Below are 20,441 nucleotides of genomic sequence, written 5' to 3'. Positions count from 1 at the left end.
GATGTGTAACAAACAAAAAAGCCTAACTGTAGAAAAATAGCAGCTAAAAGACAATAAAGTGATAACTGTGCTTGACCAGTCTTGCACATGGTATATTATAAGCATACGAGAAGATGATCATTTATGCAAAGATTTGTGATACAATCTATAGTTTTGTAAAATTCATTACATTACAATTTCTGATGTGAACCATGTAGTGAAATATTCCCCATACTCAGTGGGTATCTTTCTAATATCCCGAATTTACACTTTCTCTCCAGTATCATCATGTCAACATATTTTTGTCTCAGCTGAAGGCAAAATGATGCTTCAACCTTTACCTTTTAAAATAAGTAACAAGTCTTACCTATTGATTCTTCACTGTCATATACAGTATGTACTGTATGAAATATGTATACTCTCTATATTTGACATTCCAGTAACTACTGTACATTTTAATATCTTAACCCTTGTGTTGTCTTCCCGTCGACCATGAACTTGTGTTCCTAGCGGGTCAAAACCGCTTACTGGTTACTATTAGTTAAGATCAGAGTATGTTGTGGTGGATCACATACGGTTTTGAAACCATTTAAAAAAATTTTTTAAATGCTATTAAATTGAATAAAACACCCAAAAATAATCATTATTTTTGTTTAAATGTTGTATGGGTTCCATACAATGTACATCCATGTTAATATTGGGCAATTTGGTTCAAAGAAACCCATATTTCTGATATTAAAAACTTTAAAAACGGGTCAAATTTGACAACGCAAGGGTTAAATATGTGTTGGGGGGTGTTTCATATAAATATAAATAATCTGTACTTTATTTATTGTTGATCTATGTTTGGTGAGAAATAATATGTGAATGGTGCAACAGTGCCGCTCAGTGGCAGCGGCAGCGTAATAGCCGACCAAATGTGCCTGCTGCTACAAGAATTTATCCAATTTTTCCAATTCTGTGACTTTAGTTGTGGGTGCTGCTGCACCCCTAGGTGTTAAAGACAAGGTAGGAGAAGTTCTCCTTCTTGGGTTTGGCGCTGAAGTTGTAGTGTCCAATGCGGTTCCTCTGGTAGAAGAAAAGGCAGATGAAACCAATGATGAAGAAGAGCGTCAGGCCAACTCCCAGGCAGGAGAGTCCAACTATGTTAAGAGTGGTATATTGATCCTCCGAGGCCTCTGCAAGAATGTGTGTCGTAGCATTAAAAACCAGTACACATACAGAGAAAAGGAATTCATCAAAAAAGGAAATCACTACTTTAAGGGGGGGGACACTACAGGTAAAAACGTGTTTTGGGGCTATTTTGCTTAAATGTCTTCTTTCAGACTAGTGGACAAAAAGAGATCCAAAATACACATTTAGGTGTTTATTTTACTACACTTTGTCTATTTGCGCCTGTAGATTTCTCCTTAATTCACCAAAAGTTAGCATTAGATAATGCCTCATTTGCATATTTAAACATCAGAATTTCACCTGTAGTGTCTTGCAAAATGTATGGAAATTTACAATCCAAATCTTTAAAGGCCGTTTTTCATTCTCTGAGTCAGAAATCTCCCCTTCAGTAGCCCTTACATACATGAAGGTTTTTTACAGAGGGGTTTGTTCATATATCATTTATAGTCTGATTTATGTAACATTTTATACCTAAAAACATGGCGGAAATCTTTTTTTGTTGTTGTTTGTTGTTGTTGAGTGATAAAAGGAGATATCAAAATTCCCTTTGTGAAAACCTTTGACCCTAATATTTCAACAAAACTAAACAAGAATTCTGATCTGGAAATGTATGCAAGTTAGCACATATTTTACAAGATAATGCATAATTTGAATATTTAAACATACAATTTCAGAAAACTAAAAACGATCGTCTTAAAAGGTGCTCTAAGCGATGTTGGGTGACGTCACTTCTTGTTGACGTTCGAAGTATTGTCAAACAAAACGAGGCTAGCTCGCCCCTCCCTGCTCCTCATCTCGTCCCCTCCCACTCCCTTCTGCGCACTAACCCCCCAACCGCACTCTTAATACATCCATGCCCCCAACCCCCACCCCCAACTCCTTCTTGTCGGTTATTGACTGGAACACTGTTTATGTTTGGTGGTGCAGGTTGGCCCAGTTTGTTTTTGTTGGCGTTTGTGGAGCCTGGGCTGTCTACAGAGACCGCGTTTTTTTTACGGTGTGTTCAGGGGACAGGCAGCTCGCGGATAGTGAGGAGATGTTTGCTCTATGTGACAAAAAATGTCGTAGCCTTAAAAAACGCGTGGCATCGCTTAGAGCACCTTTAAGTAATCCACTGAGGAGGTTTCATGTTGATATCTGTTAGTTAAACTACATAATATATTATCTGAAATACTGTGACTTGCTCTTATATGTTCAGCACACTTCCAAAAAGCTGTAAGATTTAATGCAACTCATGAGTCCATCATGAAAACCAATAATTCCCTTCAAATGAAGAAAGCTCAAATAAACATCAGGGCTTTTGAAATGTGTGTTTTCCATCAAGCTACTTGAACTCGCCTCTCCACCGGACTGATGATAGAGACAGCAGCGCTACTGCCATAATTCAACAGCTAGATGGCCTATTCAAATTTAAAAATGAAGAGACACTCAAGTTTATAATGGATGCTGAAGACCTTGATAGCTGCTCTACTTTCAAAACTGGTCCGCTTAGAAGTAGCAGAGTAGAAGCTCAAGTGTCTTTGTTACTTCAGCTGGAATGTAATCCCATTTTTGACTTGATTTAAAAACAGCAGAGGCAGGCAGCTGTAACATATTTTTTTTCTAACAGAACCACATATCCCAGAGGATTGAAGGGTAGATATTGTCATGCTGTGTAAAAGTACTCACCTTCACCTGACCTCAGCAGAGGCCCAGAGGAACCCAAAGCGCTTCCAAATATGTTTGAAGAGCGAGCCGTTCTTTGTAGACAGTCCTGCAAGAAAACACAATCACAGATGACAAAGGCGGAAATTCAAATCTCTTCGTCAACATTCAAACAACTAAATGCTTCAGTCAGAGTGTGTGTGTGTGTGTGTAGAAGCTGTTTTTATAGGATATACTCACAGGCACACAGGTATGAGCTTTAATCGGCACACAGATCTGGACCTGGCAGTGCAGATAGATCACATTTAGGTTGACTATGCGGAATATCTGTACGGACACACGTGATGTGCTGGAGTTCCCGTTCATCAACACTTTGGTGTATGTGTTCAGGGAACAGCTGTGGAGACAGAGACAAGGAACTGCAGCAATTGTTTTTTTGTTTTTTTTTTTATATTTTTTATTGACTAAGCTGCTGTGACTTGAATCGATGATACCATCAGGTGGCACTGTTCGGAATCAGCCATGAATGTCAGCCTTGACTGTCGATTCATTGTTCTCACTATTTTCATAGTTTGTTTGAGATATTGCACTGAACTGAGTTTAATTTGAATTTGCGGAAATCAGACATTTGTCTCCCTATCATCATGGGTGCAGAGTTTCAGTGACCACATCATCTTCACATTTCAAGCTGGACAAGCTGGTTCAATGTGTCTCCTGTAAATTACAATAGTGTATAAGGAAGAAATTAATTCAACATTGAAATGTGTTTTTCCTTTAAAAAAGGAATAGTTCAACATTTTGGGAAATAAACTTTCTTGCAGACAGTTTGATGAGAATACCACTTTCAATATGAAGCTTAACCCACCTAAACACACACACACACACACACACACACACACACACACACACACATTATGCTCCTGGCCCAACATCTGTGCAATATACAGTCACAAAACCTTACAGATGTGTGTTGTGATCAAATATAGCCAAGTTTAAAAATAGGTGTAGTGGCGCCCAGATAGCTCAGTTGGTAGAGCGGGAGCACAATATAGAGGTTTAGTCCTCGACGCAGCGGTGCGGGGTTCGACTCTGACCTGTGGCCCTTTGCTGCATGTCTCTCTCTCTCGCTCTCCCCTTTCATGTATTCATGTGTCCTGTCAAATAAAGGCCTAAAATGCCCAAAAAATTATCTTAAAAAAATAAAAACAAAATGGGGTGGTCCAAGCAAGGGGGCTGGAAGTAGGAGGTTCCCCCCACTTTACGCCTCATGTTGTGATGGGATCACACCAGCCGCAACACCATATCGGGCTAGAGGCGTGAAGTGGGGGGGGCCAAGGCTGTTGCTCAGACCACACTCAAACTCGGCCTGAATTTTGATCTCAACTACACACCTGTAAAGTTTCGTGACGCATCTTGTGCGGTTGTGACACTATTGTGGTGACAAAATCTGGCCGCAGATATATAAACACCAGGCAATGTACAAATCGTCTCTGTGGTAGTTCCTGCTACAGTTGGCGTCTCCAGAAACCACATTTTGTTTTTCTGACATAACAAAATAATTAAATCATGATCTCGAGATAACGGATCAAATCTTTTCTTCTCTACCTTTTAAAGAAGTTTTTAAAGAAGAAGACTTTTTTTTAAAGAGTCTATGTAATAGTTATAGTAGCTAGCTGAAATACTAATAGAAATAGTGATAGTGCTGTAGGTAGAAGCAGACCTGTTTGCCAGGAAGGTGTGGCTGTCGGGGTCTGCAGGGTTTTGGGTGGGAGTGCCCCAGCATCTGTTGATGATTACTTTAATCTGCTCTGAGGAGGGTGTGATGCTGACCTCCAACACCACATCCGCCTCAGAGGACAAGCTGGCGTTGTGGGGTAGAGGCACTGTACCATTCATTAGCTGCACTGTCACCTGGAATGACCCCAAGCCCGTGATAACATCTTTGACCATATCATACCTGGAGATGGGTGAGAAAAAAGCCATAAATACATCAGGAACAAGACTACAGAAAGGTAAATAAAATAAAAAGCCTACCAGCACCTAGATCATTAAAAAATAATTTAATCTGTTGTTGCTGCATTCATGTTATGTTGGACACATCGGAAAAACAAGTTTCCGAGTTGGAAAATGCACATGAACACCTGTTGAAGTCAGTGTAGCACATTGTATCAGCATTATGTAATAAGTGTAAAAACCAAGAGGGCACCCTCACACACCAATTTTGGACGTGCCTTAACCTCCACTCATTCTGGTCTTCTGTATTTGATTTCTACTCAAAAGCTTTTAACAAGCAATAGAAACCCAAGCCCTTTGTGGCCATTCTGGGGTCTACAAATGACACTGCTTTGAACTCTGCCCCGCAGGGACAAATGGCCAGCGTATCTGGGTACTGAAGTGGCTAAAAAAACGTATATTGCGATTATGGAAGTCCGATGCTGTGCCTTCATTTGAGATGTGGTTAAGAGAGCTGGGCGAAGTCCTCCATCTGGAGAAGCTCAGATTCACGAATGCAGGGAGGAAGAGTGTGTTTGATAGGGCATGGGGACCGGTTTTGAAACACTTAAGTGGTCTGAGGGAAGAAGCTGTGTGACGAGGGGGTCACATCTATTGATAATGTAACAGTAGTGGTTTCATAGGGAATTTCTTCTCTCTTTTGACTCCTGGTTTGCTTTTTGGTCTCTTACTATTATTATATTATATATACTATTGGTCTTGATATTCGCTACGGTGCCTCACCATAATGTATTCAGAATCCGCCAAATAATTCCAATTGTGCGTTCTTGGTTGCTGCTTATTGATGTTATTGTATGAATAAGAAAATGGAAAAACAATGTTGCTTGTATGAACAAGTGCAGTCTGTACCCAATGTTGATCTGCAATAAACATATTTTCAACAAAAAAAAAAAACATTGAGTTTAAACTCTATGAGTAGTAATAGTCCACACATCTTCTTCGTAGCATCCATGTTTGTTGTTATGGTTACAGTCAACATTCAGACTTTCCGACTTGAGAGCACGTGAACACACCGAAGTTGGAAGAACGACTTCCGATCTCGGAAACTCGGACCATCTGAGGAGCACATGAATGTGCCATATGTGCCAGCCCATTTCTTGGCTGGGACCAGTTGCCAGGCAACCAGCAGAGACTCTGGGATGTCACTGATGAGCTACTGTAGTGAGCTTTAGAGGTGCTGATAGGCACAATTTGTTACCTTCGACCGAGCCAGGCTAACTGTCTTTCCCTGTTCCCAGTCTTTATGCTAAGCTAAGCTAAGCATTGGCTGGCTCCATTTACATATTTACTGACAAACGTAAATAGTTTTATTAATCTTCTCATGTAACTCGGCAAAAAAAGCAAATAAGCGCCAACTGCTTCAGCTGTTCTGAGGCTGTTTTGAAAAATGCTGAAGCATGCTGAGTAATAATGACAGCAAGTGAAGCTTACCCCATGGAGCCGGAGTCAACAGAGACAAGCATGTTCTTCATGTAGGTACACATGATGGGAACTTCCAACCGTATTCTGGGTACCTCCCCTGTCCCATTGGGTGACCATGTGTACATTTCCATGGTGTTGAACAAAGTTACAGATGCTGTGCAGTAGGTTTCATTCTAAAATACCAGATGTCACAAGCAGTTTGGGTTATTTTAAGTTAATGCACTTCAGTTTTACAGACAAAATACTGGCAAGCATTGAGTCTACCAAACATGTTGGAGCATAGGAAAATGCAAATCACAACTCACTTGCACAACCCTAGTGAGGCACTCATCCCAGGCCACGGTCAGCTGGGCATGGGTAGCATTGCCTCCATTGACGCCACATTCCGGCAACCCCAAGTATAGGGTGTCTACCCTGATCTTGTTACTCAGAAGAAAATCCCTGGCAATTGTCACAGTGATGGCAGCAACCCTGCACTGTACAGAGATGGCATCGGTGGCAGTTCTCAGGGCAGTAGCGGTAGTTGCAGGAGCTGTAATGTTGGTAGTGGGGACGGTAGCGGTGGTTGTAGGGGTAGTAGTCATGGATATCATTGCAGTAGTGGTGGTTGTTGGGGCAGAATTTGTTGGGGCAGTAGAAGAAGGTGTAGAACTAGTAGTGGTGGTTGTAGGGGCAGTAGTTGTTGGGGCAGTAGAAGAAGTTAAAGGAGTAGCAGTGGTGGTTGTTGGGGCAGTAGAAGAAGTTGTAGAAGTAGCAGTGGTGGTTGTAAAGGTAGTAGGGATTGAGGCATTAGAAGAAGTTGTAGAAGTAGCAGTGGTGGTTGTAGGGACAGTATTGGTGGTTGTTGGGGCAGTAGAAGAAGTTGTAGAAGTAGCAGTGGTGGTTGTAAAGGTAGTAGGGATTGAGGCATTAGAAGAAGTTGTAGAAGTAGCAGTGGTGGTTGTAGGGACAGTATTGGTGGTTGTTGGGGCAGTAGAAGAAGTTGTAGAAGTAGCAGTGGTGGTTGTAATGGCAGTAGGGGTTGGGGCAGTAGAAGACGTTGCAGGAAGACTAGTGGTGGTTGTTTGGGCAGTAGTGGTGGGAGTTGGGGCAGTAGAATAAGTTGTAGGAAGAGTAGTGGTGGTTGTTGAGGCAGTAGAGGTTGACACAATTTCTGCACAAGACAAACACTCTGGTCACAAAATGCAAAAATATTGCGTCATTATTTAGTGTGTTTCCCACTGAACAACTGTGATACCGTACCTTGACAGTCTCGTCCAGGCCTTCCTATGTTGTTGTCTATATATCGCTCCAGGCAAACACACGTGTAGGAGCCCCAGATGTTTGTACATGTTGCCCACTGGGAACAGTCATTTTCCCCTGAAGCACATTCATCAAAATCTAAAAAAAATAAATTAAAAAAAAGCAACATGTTTGGCTCAGTAAATCAGGCTTTTTTTTGCTTTTTATAAGATAGTGCAGAAGGATTAGACTGGGTAAACCCAGCCCGATCTGCCGGCGATTTGATTTCACCCTGCAGCTCAGGCTGGAAACCTGTACGTTTATCTATCCTGCTTCCGTTACAATTTTGCGGGGACCAATCACAAACTGGCTTATCCACCTGGCGCGCTATTGGCGGGTTTAACACGATGATGATAGAGGAGCGACCGAGCAGCTTCTTGTTTACATTCAACATAGCGGCCACCATGCGACCACCGAAGCACAGCAATCCGTTGATGCCGCTGTCGCTGCTACGTCACCCGAATCGTTGGTCTGATTGGTTGAAGGACTATCCAATTGCGTACAGAGTCATTTGAACTATACCCCTTGATCACACCTCTTGTGCAGTAGAAAATACAGAGCAGACTCCCCAGACTAATGTTCAATCTTAAAAGATTGAGCTTGGTCTGGTGATAGCCAGACTCCTAGCCACTGCCAAGGACCCGGCCTACATGGGGTGCACACTCCACAGGGTGAGCTAGAGGTTGCCCCAGTAAGTCATGCTTTATGTTGTTCTTTGTACTGTAGGTTCCTGGCTTGCAGATTTTTTTCTACATGATAACCAGAGATTAATTACATTTTATTTTGTCTGACACTTTGAATTTTTCAAATCTCTTGATTGCTGTTTGCCGGCTTTTCTCCGATGCTTAGCACCGCCCTACACGATTGTGATTGGTTTAAAGAAATTCCAATAAACCAGAGCACATTTTCCTCCCATCCCCCAATTGCTATGCGGAGTAGCCAGACTCTCCTCCAGCATGCTTTGGAGGAGGGTCTGGCAAAGCGAGACTAGAGTAGTACTAACCTGGAGTAACTAATCTTGATGTGTAAAATCACACTTTGCTGAAAGTTACTCTTAGCATATTAAGACTATCCATCAAAGCATTTTCTAGTTTTATAGTTACCAGCCCTGGTTTCATAGAACACATTTTTAGAGAAGAGAAGGGGCCTACCATTTGTGCTGGTGTTGTTTTCATCCACAGTGTATATGGTGCTGTTAATCAGGGAATGCAGCAGAGCTGTCGACACATTACTGATGTCTTGGCTTTGACTGGGGGCAAAGATGATGGTGAAGTTGACCACCACACTTCCCGGGGAAAAACTTCTGATCTCGATTCTCACCTGGCCTGAATTCACCATGGCCTTCATCTCTGGAGACAGAGACTGGTAGATCTGTTGGTGACAAAGGAAACAGCTCCAAAGTCAGAATGATGAAACAATACAACTTATTGATTCACCTTTAATAGTTCATTAAAATGGACATGTTAACAGTGTGTGGAATTCTATTCAAAGAGTACATTCTGTCACTGGATAATCCTCGTAACACACCTACCTCCTCTTTAATACTCTCAGTGAGGATTGTGTAGGCCTGGCTGCTGGTGTTCTGCAGATCAGCAGTGAACTGGATGTTGGTCAGTCGCGCTGTGGCATCAAGCGTCTGAGCATCTACAAAAAAAAAAAGACTTACTTGGTACACACTAGTGCTGGGTATTGTTTAAAAGAAGATACCAGTACCAGTATCCTTAAAGTGATCCATTCATCATGTGAATGGAAGCATTCAAGTGCCTAAAATGCCACTGCCACTGCACTACTAGCTGCTGGGGTAGTGGGCCAATCGAAGAATGCTTCAATAAAAGAATCACAAATTTAAATCACGAACACTTGCGGTGACTGCGAGAAAACCATACAAATAGTCTTTTTTTTAAGATCTAGGTACAAAAAGGATCAAATGCAGGTATTGTTTTACTGGAGACGTTTCAATACTCCTTGGTACTGGGTTATTTCAGTCGATAACTTAGAGGGATTGAGTACTGATACCCAGCCCTAGTACAACACTAGTCCTCTTACCAGCCCTGGGCCAAATGCTTAAAAAAAGTCTTCCTTTTTCTTCACCACACATTAGTCAAAAAGGGCAATTCTCTAGCTTTACTTACTTTACTATGCCCTGTGATAGTAATCAGTGGTTGCATCTAAATTGTGAAATCCCCCCACACAGCTATTCTATGCACAAACTGCAGTGTCATGACACTACTGTATATGAAAAGATCCAAAAGTCGAAGGTACTGAAACAATCAACTTAATTTTTTCTGCACAGTTCTTACCAGTCTTGACCGTTATACGAAGGGCGACTCCTTGGCTTCCGCAGGCCTGAGTGACAGTAACATTGTAGAGCACCCCAGGCTGCAGTCCCCTCAGCTCCATCATGGTCTGATTGGTTTCCCAAGAATGAATGACCTCTGACCTCTTGCTTAGAACAACCTGGTAAGTCTGGTTTGTCTGAAACTGGCTGGACCAGTAGACACAGAAGGAGGTTCCAGTCACGTTAGCCGACCATACGCTGGTGATGCTGGGAGGAGCTAGAAGGTGGAGGTAGAGGGGGAGGGACATTCAGGGTTGTCTTTCATTCATTATGGTTAAAGCAAAGCCCGTCAACGGAGAGCCATTTCACTCCCTATTCAGCCCCATTTTTGAATGAACTGAATCTGGTTGCAGTTCCACCAGAGTTCCACTGGGGGTGATCGCGGTCCAGTGCTAAATGAATGGGACTCTATGGAGCTAGACGGCTAAATTTGTCTCTTTCGCCTGATTGTCGTTGCGAAATCTCAGATTTGATTGTAGTTTTTGCAAGTTCAACATGGAATAAAGGACTTGTGTCCTTTCGATTCCTTACAGGTTGAGTCGTTGTTGCCCATAACACGCTAGCATTCTGCTAATGAATGCTGATTGGTCAGTGAAGGACTGATTACGATCGGAGATCCCGCTTGACGGCATCCAAAGCAGAACCAGAATGTCATAGTGAATATTTCGGCGTGGTCTTTAAAACATTAGCAAACCTCTTTCTAGGACGTGTATTTACAGGGAGAGCCTAACCTGTCAGCTGTGTTGTATTAACAGGGAGAGTCTAACCTGTCAGCTGTGTTGTATTAACAGGGAGAGGCTAACCTGTCAGCTGTGTTGTATTAACAGGGAGAGCCTAACCTGTCAGCTGTGTTGTATTAACAGGGAGAGCCTAACCTGTCAGCTGTGTTGTATTAACAGGGAGAGGCTAACCTGTCAGCTGTGTTGTATTAACAGGGAGAGGCTAACCTGTCAGCTGTGTTGGCGATGCTTCGAGAGAACAAAGGAAGCGACTCAGAGCTTACCGTAAAGCAGTATCTCTGGCCGTATATGTGTATGACGTCATTGACATTTTAAAAGGCTTTTTAGAACAAAAAAACCACTTTAAAAAAATCTAGCACCCAGCAGTGTGTATTTTCTTAGCCTCCCCTTTCGAATGCAACATTCAAATTACTAGACAAAAAATGATATCCTGAGAAAAGTGGATTTTGAGAGGTATAGCTCCATAGAGTCCCATTCATTCTGCACTGGCCTGTGAGCGCCCCCTATATGGAACTCTGGTGGAACTGCAACCAGTTCAGAAGCTGGCAGTATCGAGAGAGTGGAACTTCTTCCCTTATTAGAAATTCTTTGGTTAAAGGAATAGATTGACATTTAATGGGTAATATGCTCCTTTTTGCCGAGAGTGATATGTTACTTCTCATTTAATTATCAGCAAGAAAGCAAATTCTCCAAAATGTCAACCAATTTGTTTAAAGACACCACCTAAAGAAGGAAAATATGTAAAGTAATGACATACATTTGTCTGGGGGGGCAAAAGACCTAGAGTCAGATACAAAATTAAGGTAATACTATTATGCTGCTCAACTGAGACCAGTGTACTGTTGGTGTAAGTCAGAATTTAGAGCAAAATGGAAAGATATAGAAAGAGAAGTGAATCAAATTCCAATTCAACATTTGAACGGAGATAATAAACTATACAAGGAACTCAAAAATAAAATGGATCCATTAACAGTACACACGCTAGGCCTGTGGTTTAAAATATTGAAAATATATAAGATTCAGAATGACATAAATATATTAAAATGGGTAGCATATGATAGTAATTTCAAACCTGCAATGTATGACCAAGGATTCAAGTATTGGTTAACAAAGGGAATAAGAACTTGGTGTGTTTTGGTAAAAGAAGGGAGGCTGGAGTGTTTTGAAAATCTGAGAAGAAAATATGAATGGGGAGCACATGAATTCTATAGATACCTTCAACTAAGGGACTATTTCAAAAAGGAGATCGAGGTGGATTCTTCCAAGGAGGTGAATGGTGTCATCCAAATCATAATAAAAGCATATCAAGAAAGTAACATAAGAATAATTTCCGCATTGTGTAAAGGTTTGAATACTAATGACAAACATTCAACTAAATATATTAAGATGAAATGGGAAAAAGAACTCAATGTACAAATTCCAGAGGAAGATTGGCATGATATGTGGAGGACTCATCACTCGTCCACCAATTCACGAACTTGGAGGGAATTCTCATGGAGGAATCTAATTCGTTTCTTCATAACACCAAAAGTGAAAAGTAAGCAGCTACACAAACATCAGAAATGTTGGCGGGAATGTGAGTCTTATGATGTTGACCATTCTCGTGTTTTTTGGACTTGTCAGAAAATAACAGTATTTTGGGAAATGGTTTATGAGGTATTAAAGCAAATACTAGGATATGAGGTCCCTAAAAGTATTTTGGTGCTCTATCTAGGTAAATTTCATAAAGAGAATATTATTGCGAGTGATATGTCAAAGTACTACTAGTAGCGAGCAAGAAAGCTATCACCATACAGTGGTGCAAGGAAACACCACCAACAAAATATTAGTGGCTAACTATTGTTGAAGAGATACACTACCGGTCAAAAGTTTGGGGCCACTTAGAAATTTCCATTCCACTCCATTATAGACAGAATACCAGCTGATCTGAGTGGGTGGCTGATCTTTAATGCAATATCTACATTGCCCATTACCAGCAACCATTCATCCAATGTTCCAAAGGCACATTCTGTTTACTAATCTGATATCATTTTAAAAGGCTAACTGAGAAAACATTGGAGAACCCTTTCGCAATTATGTAAACACATAATGTAATCTGAAAACTGCTGCCCTGGTTATAAAAAACAATGCAACTGATCTCAGCTGGTATTCTGTCTTTAATGGAGTGGAATGGAAATTTCTAGTGACCGGTAGTGTATATGTAATGGAGAAACTGACACACAAACTGAGACTTCAGGAAGCAACATTCGACAGTAAATGGAAAAAAAATGGAATCTTTACAAGACTCAGAATGAAGACATTGGATTGGAACAATAACTAATTACAACTACAGGTCGTAAGACTAAGAAGGTACCTCCCAGGAAGTTTGTTCTTCTTTTTTTTCTTGTTTGTTTTTCTCTTATTTCTCATGCCAACTTCTATTTATAGACATGGTATAATGTTGTTACAACTGGCATGTTACTGTGAAAAAACTGTCAATAAAGATCTAAATGGAAGAAAAAAAAAAACTATAGATAGCTCATCAGCACCTTTGAAATGAAATGCTTTTGACTAAATCAAATATTTTCTCTCAAAAAGTGACAATTTTCTATTTGGACCCAACACCCGCTACTTTAGCTTGATGAAGATGAAGATGATTTTAAAGCAGCCTTGAGATAAACTATTTCTCACAGCATGTGGTTGTCGGCAGAGGTGACTCTACAGTTGCGCTCCTGCTGCTATGCGGTGCAGCACCTGTCCACTGGGGAGCATCTGATGAATTATAAGGGACGGGGCTGGTATTAATCAGAGCTGTAGTCACGCTGGTCTCAGTGGAGTTGAAGACACCCATGGTGCGGTTGCCCAGAGGGTCCTGCGTGCTGTTGAAAGCTGTGGTGTAGCTTGTGTTCATGGGTGGAAGGTAGGTAAGCGGGGGCTCTGAGGTGGTCGCCATCCTGACGTCAGCTGGGTAGAAAGAAGACAAGTCAATGTTGAAATCAGAGCTTCTGGTGCAAAAATATGAATGTGCAGAGAATACAGCTTGCTTGTCTACCCTTCACATTCACACAGTGATATAAAAGGAGTCAGTCAGTTTTAGCATCTCTGTGTCTAGAGTCTTCACCCAGCCTCCAGGTGAAGTTTGTGGTGATGACAGAATGTTGTCAAATTAAATGTAGTCTATATTGACAACGTTTCATTTACAGGATAGTCTCGGTGCAGCCGGAGGTTCCGCCAGATGTCCCTCATTTTCGGGCCGGATGTCCGTCACCCTCTGCTTTCTTTGTGTTGGCATTCTAAACTATAGAACCGACAATCAAATTATATTTATATATTTTTTTGAGTAAAATTGTTATCACACACATCACAGCCATTTTAATTCCAGAGCTCGCCTCCCTACGTGCACATGTTCCACCAAAACAAGTTCCTTCCCGAGGCTATTTTGCAGCGGTACCGTACCTCTGCCCAGCGCTCAGCCGATTGTGATTGGTTTAAAGAAATGACAATAAACCAGAGCACGTTTTTCTCCCATCCAGGAATGTTGTGTGGACTAGCCAGACCCTCCTACGCAGCGCTGTGAAGGAAGGTCTGGCAATGCAAGACTACATTAAATGGGACCTCAATTGTCTGTTTCAAGCAGCTTCCATTGGTTTGAGGAACTCCTTATGGCACATGTTGCGTCCTCCTAATGTGCATCTGCTTCATTTCAAGGCGGTGGCTTGTTCCCAACAGGTTTGTTTGTGCCAAAGTAAAGGCTTGCCTAGTCTTATCATTCTTACCCTACCACAAGATTTCTATGTTTGTGTTTGATGAAACATTTCTTGTGAGGGAATTGTTACACAGCTGTCAATGTGGGTGATAAACCTTTCACTCTGCTGGGTTTTAAGACTTGTTCTCCTAAGTTTTGCCATTTCGCAAGATAGTGAGGATCTAAGGCCATTTTCGTATACGATGTGTGATCCTGATAAGAATATAAAGGTAGACCCAGGTAAACATTATTTACCCACAAAGAAAAGTATAATCTTCCAGCATACTCTCTTTCTTTCTTTTGTCTTTGGTTACGGTTAGTAAAAAAAATACCAAAGAGACATGGAGCCCTCACTTTAAATTAATTATCAAATTATTAACAAATATCACTTGCTACAGACCCTGAATAATAATTTACCCACATCTCTTATTTGCATTATATAGGATGGTTACCATCATTTAAGATATAATCACTGTCAGGGCCTGAAATTAACATCCGACCACACACCAAATGCGGGTGACTTTTGCCATCGGTGGGTGAAACTGTCAATCTACGTGCCACGTTGGTGGGTAGCCAATGAGAATTGACTGATTCATCATTAACTGTCGTGTGTATTGCCGAGGGGAAGTAATGTGAAATTGGCTGGTAAAAAGCCTGTGTGGTTAGTGAATTTTAAAATCCACCTGCCACAGTGGCTGGTGGCCAAAAAACGTCAGGCCTTGATCACTGTATATATATCATAGTACGTGGCATCAAAGTGATGGCAGATGCATGATATAAGGTGAGGTTTTGTGAGGTATAAAAAACACAAGTGAATGCTTTGGGATGTTGTGATTCTTATCAAATCAAATCAAATTTACCGCTGCATTTATACACACACACACACACACACATATACACACACACACACACACACACAGTCTAACCTGTGCAATGGGCTCCAGGGTTGTTGGGGTCAACATCAATATAGCCTTGGTGGCAGGCACAATGGTAGGAGCCCACTGTGTTGTTACAGTGTGCCTGAGGGGAGCACTGACGGAGAGCAGACTGTTCACACTCATCCACATCTGCAATTACAAATACATACACATGAAGAGATTACACTGGAATTACAATTACATGTGTATGCTGTTGAATAACAAGATGTAATGTGAAAATTGAAAAAAATCCTTTTCTGAAAATAAATGATAGCCAAAAAGAATGTATGCATGTACGAATACTGTTACTGAAAATACAATGTGCAAGCTGGACATGAGTCACTTGTTCTTCTTGATTTAAAGGCTAGGTAATTCAGAGGAGCCTAAACATAGCAAAATGTCTTTATCACGCTGGCATAAAGTGATGAATTAAATATGTGCTTACAGTGTAGAGAAGGAAATTAATCATCTGTATAAAAAACATTTTGAAGGCAACGCGATGTGTGTTTGATGTGATGCTGAGCTTGTCATTGTCTTTTTTGCAAATGTAACAAGTATGACGGATTTATCATTAAAATCTGTGTGGGTGTGTGTGTGTTTGTGTTTGTGTGTGTGTGTGTGTGTGTGTGTGTGTGTGTGTGTGTGTGTGCACGTGTGTGCGTGCGTTATTTTCCGCTATTGCAGGAAACATCCCACAGATGACTGTCACTCAAATAGAAGTGGTGGGAGAAGGAAGCCGTGGTGCCACTGAGTCATTCTTTCCTGAACACCGTGTTCTCTGCAACATGAATCATTCTCGAAACTCTACAAGAATGTCATTGCTCTGAAGAAAAGAAAAGAGGCTGCAGAAGCTTCACTGAGACGTGAGTGCTGCTCTACAGAACAACTGTGTCTCCGTCCTCACCTTCCACGGTTACAGATGACACCTCCAAGATGTGTTTGAGGAGATGATGCAGCTTTGACGTGACATTGTACAGTGAAAGAGTAACGTTGCAGTCAATCAGTAGTGAAGTGGCAGTTCTGTAGGGATGCACAGGCTGTGAGCTGAGGTAATAAACTGAAACATCAGACTGCAGAGCTCCAGTCACCTATTAATGATAGAGACATACAACATAATTCCTTCAGAATCAGAAACAGACAAGTTGATGGCTTGGTATATCTTTTAGTCATTTCAATGTTCTAATAACTAGAATTAGTATCCCAGCAGAGTATTGGTAGCTGGCAGACAAGTCTTATTATATAATCAGCAGAGGTGTTATTAGCTGTAGTAGAAGCGTACTAGTGTTAGCAGTAGTATTACCATTGCTTGTAGCAATCGTGTGTGATCCACATGTCCTCTATCATTGGACATCAGTTCGTCGTAATCTGTCTTCACTGTCACTGTTGCATTAAAACGGCATCCTCCATTTTCAGAATAATTTTTTGAGCCTGAAAGTTAAGTCAAAAGGATCAGTTTACTCAAATCACAAAGAAAACCCAGACTTTCTCACTTACACCTTGTGGAATCTAAAAAGGAAGGTTGAAATAAAATATGTAGATTCCTAGGGTGAAATTAATTTAAAAGTAAATCTCCTGCTCTTCCAAAAATGATTAGACTACCCTCTCTTCAGCTAAAAGAAAAACTACACAACCCTGTCTAACCCACCTAATAATTTCCGTACAGTCCCTAACATGCAGTTAAAAAAATGAGACCACAGTTATTGAACCACAGACCTTACTCTCAACATTAGCCCAAATAATAATAATAATAATAATAATAATAATAGGACATGTTTCTAAAGAGACTTGAGGTTTTATAAACTTTTGAAAGGAAAAGGAAATGAAAACTTGAATTTGTGAGCAATAAATCACAGCCTTGCACAATTCGCTCATTCACTTTGAGCTAGCCTTACTTGATCTGGTATGACCAGGAACTTATGATGGTTGTTAGCTAACATTAGCAAATGTTAGCTATTGCTGTGTAACATGACATAACTGAGTTAGGTCACTCATTTTAAGATTTCATTCTAATTGTGCTACTTTTACACTACATATTTAGCATGAGCTAGTATCCTGTACTTGTAACTTGTAGCCACAGTTGCACAGCAAATGTTACATATGCTCACTTTAAATGTAACGTTTCAGTGCTTTGAACATGACATACTGTACAACATTCCCTACGCCTCTGTTGAGCTGTCTGAAACTATCTGCAGGGCTAGAAACCAGTGACTGAAACGACCCATTAACAAGAGTATACTTAAATGCATACTTGCATACTTTTAAAAACAAAACAAAAAAATCTGCTCAACTAACTTGCAGGATCACTGCAGAGAGAGCGACCCGATCTCTGGCAGCATTTCTGCCAGCCTGGGCAGTCCATGTCCCACTCACAGTCCTCTGATCTGGGATACAATCCATGTGCAGATGGACAGGATCCTGGCTTGGCAGTGAACTCAACACTCCTGCTTACAGCTTCATTCAAAGGAAATAACATGTTACAAGCCATATATTAGCAGCAAGATATTTGTTGCACTGCAGCTTCTGTGCTTCCATTTGGTGTCTTGCACACAGTACCACATGCTGAAAGGTCACGCTGCTTACTTGTCTGTCTGATGCTATATGATCACATTTTACACACTTGTACAAAGACAAATTGAAATCTAAGAACAAACAGAGCCATTTGTGCTCTTCTATAATCTTGGAACCCACTGATGGAAATATGACGTGCAGTATACACTCACGCAGGGCACAATAATGGCCGACTTGCACGTAGCCTGTGCAGCATCCAGTCACCTGCTCCATCATTGTCTTGTACTCGGTCAGATAGGTCATCCTGTAAAGTGTGACTGTACATGTCTTCCAGAGGAGCCAGCCGCCACAAGGCTTTGTCACAGTATAGGGGACCGTATGCATCACCAGGAAACTCACATTCCTAGTCTCATTGTGAATACATAGATGATAGCCAGACGCAGACAAGCTATTTCCTGGAATAAAAGATATCTTGTCAGTTTTACTGTTGGTAAAGTTTAGTTAGTTAGTCTCTGGCTGCATAATGATCAGATTTTACATTTTACTCATAAACATAGAGCTGGGCAAAATACCAATATTAAATCAATATTGTGATATGAGACTAGATGTCGTCTTAGATTTTGGATATCGTAATATGACATAAGTGCATCTTCTCCTGGATTTACAGGTTGCATTACAGTAGAGTTATGTAAAACTTACAAGACTGTTCTGTTCTATTATTTGCCTACATTACTGATGATTATTTATCTAAAATCTCATTGTGTAAATATTTTGTGAAAGACCCAATTGTCAACCCTACAATATCAATATCAAGGTATTTGGTCAAAAATATTATTAAATATTATTATTAAAATATATTTTCTTTTCTTCATATGGCCCTTCCCTAGTATAACATAATACATGCCTATATCATCTATGCCATTAAACACGTTAAAAACAAATGAAAGCATGCAAAGCAATACATATAAATCCTCATAAATGCCATATTCTGTTGTGGCAATACATCAATTTCATGTTAATCCGTCTTCTGCGTAGAGGCCTACCTTCATGCACAGCATGTTGTCCCCCACACAGAGCCAGCAGGGCCGTCGCCACCCAGATGGAGAGCATCCAACTCATTTTTCACAGATCAAAATCTCAACTACATATTTAACGACCACATTGTACGTGAATGTTTCTCTTTGAGATGATCACTGTTTAGGGCGTACTCAAAGACTAAATCCTCTGTGGCTCTGTCTTTCTCCTCCCCTCGTTGCACCATCAGTCCCTCATGGACCACAAAATCACGACAGCCAGCAGGTAGATATTGTGAGAATGTTCCAAAATGACATTAATCTTTGCAAGAATATAACAATATTCAGTCAAATGTGATACATTGCTTTGCCATGACGTGTGGCAACATGACAAGCTAGTGAGTCATTATATAACTGACTATCTTATTAAAGTATGGTCTATGGTATATTATTAAAGTGAAAAGTCTTTGGTTGATATGATTTTAACAAGGGAAGCCCAGCACTCGCTTTGATTTTTGAGGAATAAATAAGTGGTCATTTTACTCATTCTTTGGTGGTGTCAGTAAACATGTTTGTGATGCCAGGGAGAGAGATGTGGGATGGGAGAAGTCAAAGTCTCTAATGACTTGGTTTCCACACAGGTAACCATGGTAGTGCATGCTATGCTGCTGGCATTAACAGCCTGTGTCAGCCATTAATGTCAGGGAAGAAGGAGTGAGAACTTTCCTGCCATGTTCCCCACATGCATTCTTTCTCATTATGTGAAAGAACAGCAGAAGAAAAAAAAGAACAACATCACGATTCTATTACTTTGAGTCTGTGAATGTGACAAGCATTCATGTTTGATGAAAGAAAACTCTACAGGTCCTCTGTATTCTTTTACATCTTTGTATGCATATTTTCGTCATTCTTTGTAAATGTAGTAATTAATGTAATGGTGCTCCTTTTATAGTAATGAGGTGTGAAAATGTGCATGATTAACTATCCTTCAGTCATTAGGTGATAATGACGCACTGGAGCATGTGGATGTAGGGAGACGCAGGGCTACAGGCTGAGTTAACTAAGGGCACTACATATTAAATACAGTTTCACCACAAAATAAAAAAAAATAAAAAAAATCATCAGCTCAATAGAACATGGTTTTATGCTGTATTGTATGTTTCACTACCAGTGGCAGTGCCACATCTGATTGGTTCATGAGACTGTTGCCAGGTACTGTCCGTGACAAGGCTCCCGGGCCTGCAAACCCATATAAACATAGCAACAAGGCCCCACTGGATGCCAGTAATGACACAAACCTACTGCTATGCTATAGTGACTTCCATTCAATCACAGACCTAATTGGTTTCATTGGGGTTAGGGGGGAGGAGAGATTATATGTGCACCTTATCCTTACCTATCATTTAAACCTACCAAAGACACACACTCCACCATTGCACACACTCTACCATAGCACCTTATCATGGTCATAGCATCACATGGTCAGTCCATACCAGACCTTAAATTGTTAACTATTGAAAGTTCTGTGTGTGATTTTTATGTATGTGAGATATATGTGTGTATGTGTGTTTGTTGTGTTATGCTGTCTAAGCTACTGGATGCCTAATTTCCCTCGGGATAAATAAAGTATCTATCTTCCATCTTGTTTATGATGTATGTGTATGTTGTGTGTGATGTCTGTAAGCTACT

At 40.8% G+C, this 20,441-nt stretch overlaps 1 protein-coding gene across 1 annotated transcript; it reads right to left on the bottom strand.

The window, feature by feature from the left end:
- Positions 1-969: 969 nt before the first annotated feature.
- Positions 970-18,858, bottom strand: umodl1 (uromodulin-like 1). Its single transcript, XM_078266557.1, has 17 exons — positions 18,783-18,858; positions 17,952-18,194; positions 17,524-17,682; positions 16,532-16,659; positions 16,136-16,319; positions 15,241-15,381; positions 13,261-13,533; positions 9,813-10,067; positions 9,044-9,156; positions 8,664-8,883; positions 7,474-7,611; positions 6,537-7,384; positions 6,241-6,404; positions 4,517-4,753; positions 3,037-3,193; positions 2,821-2,905; positions 970-1,157 (listed from the first exon to the last, which is right to left on the bottom strand). The coding sequence occupies exons 1-17, from the start codon at positions 18,856-18,858 to the stop codon at positions 970-972; spliced, it is 3,609 nt and encodes a 1,202-aa protein (XP_078122683.1).
- Positions 18,859-20,441: the final 1,583 nt, after the last annotated feature.

This window comes from Sander vitreus, chromosome 13 (assembly GCF_031162955.1).
Source record: "Sander vitreus isolate 19-12246 chromosome 13, sanVit1, whole genome shotgun sequence".
Classification (NCBI taxonomy): domain Eukaryota; kingdom Metazoa; phylum Chordata; class Actinopteri; order Perciformes; family Percidae; genus Sander; species Sander vitreus.
The sequence above is the reverse complement of the archived record's forward strand: the minus strand, read 5'-3'. Positions and strand labels throughout refer to the sequence as shown.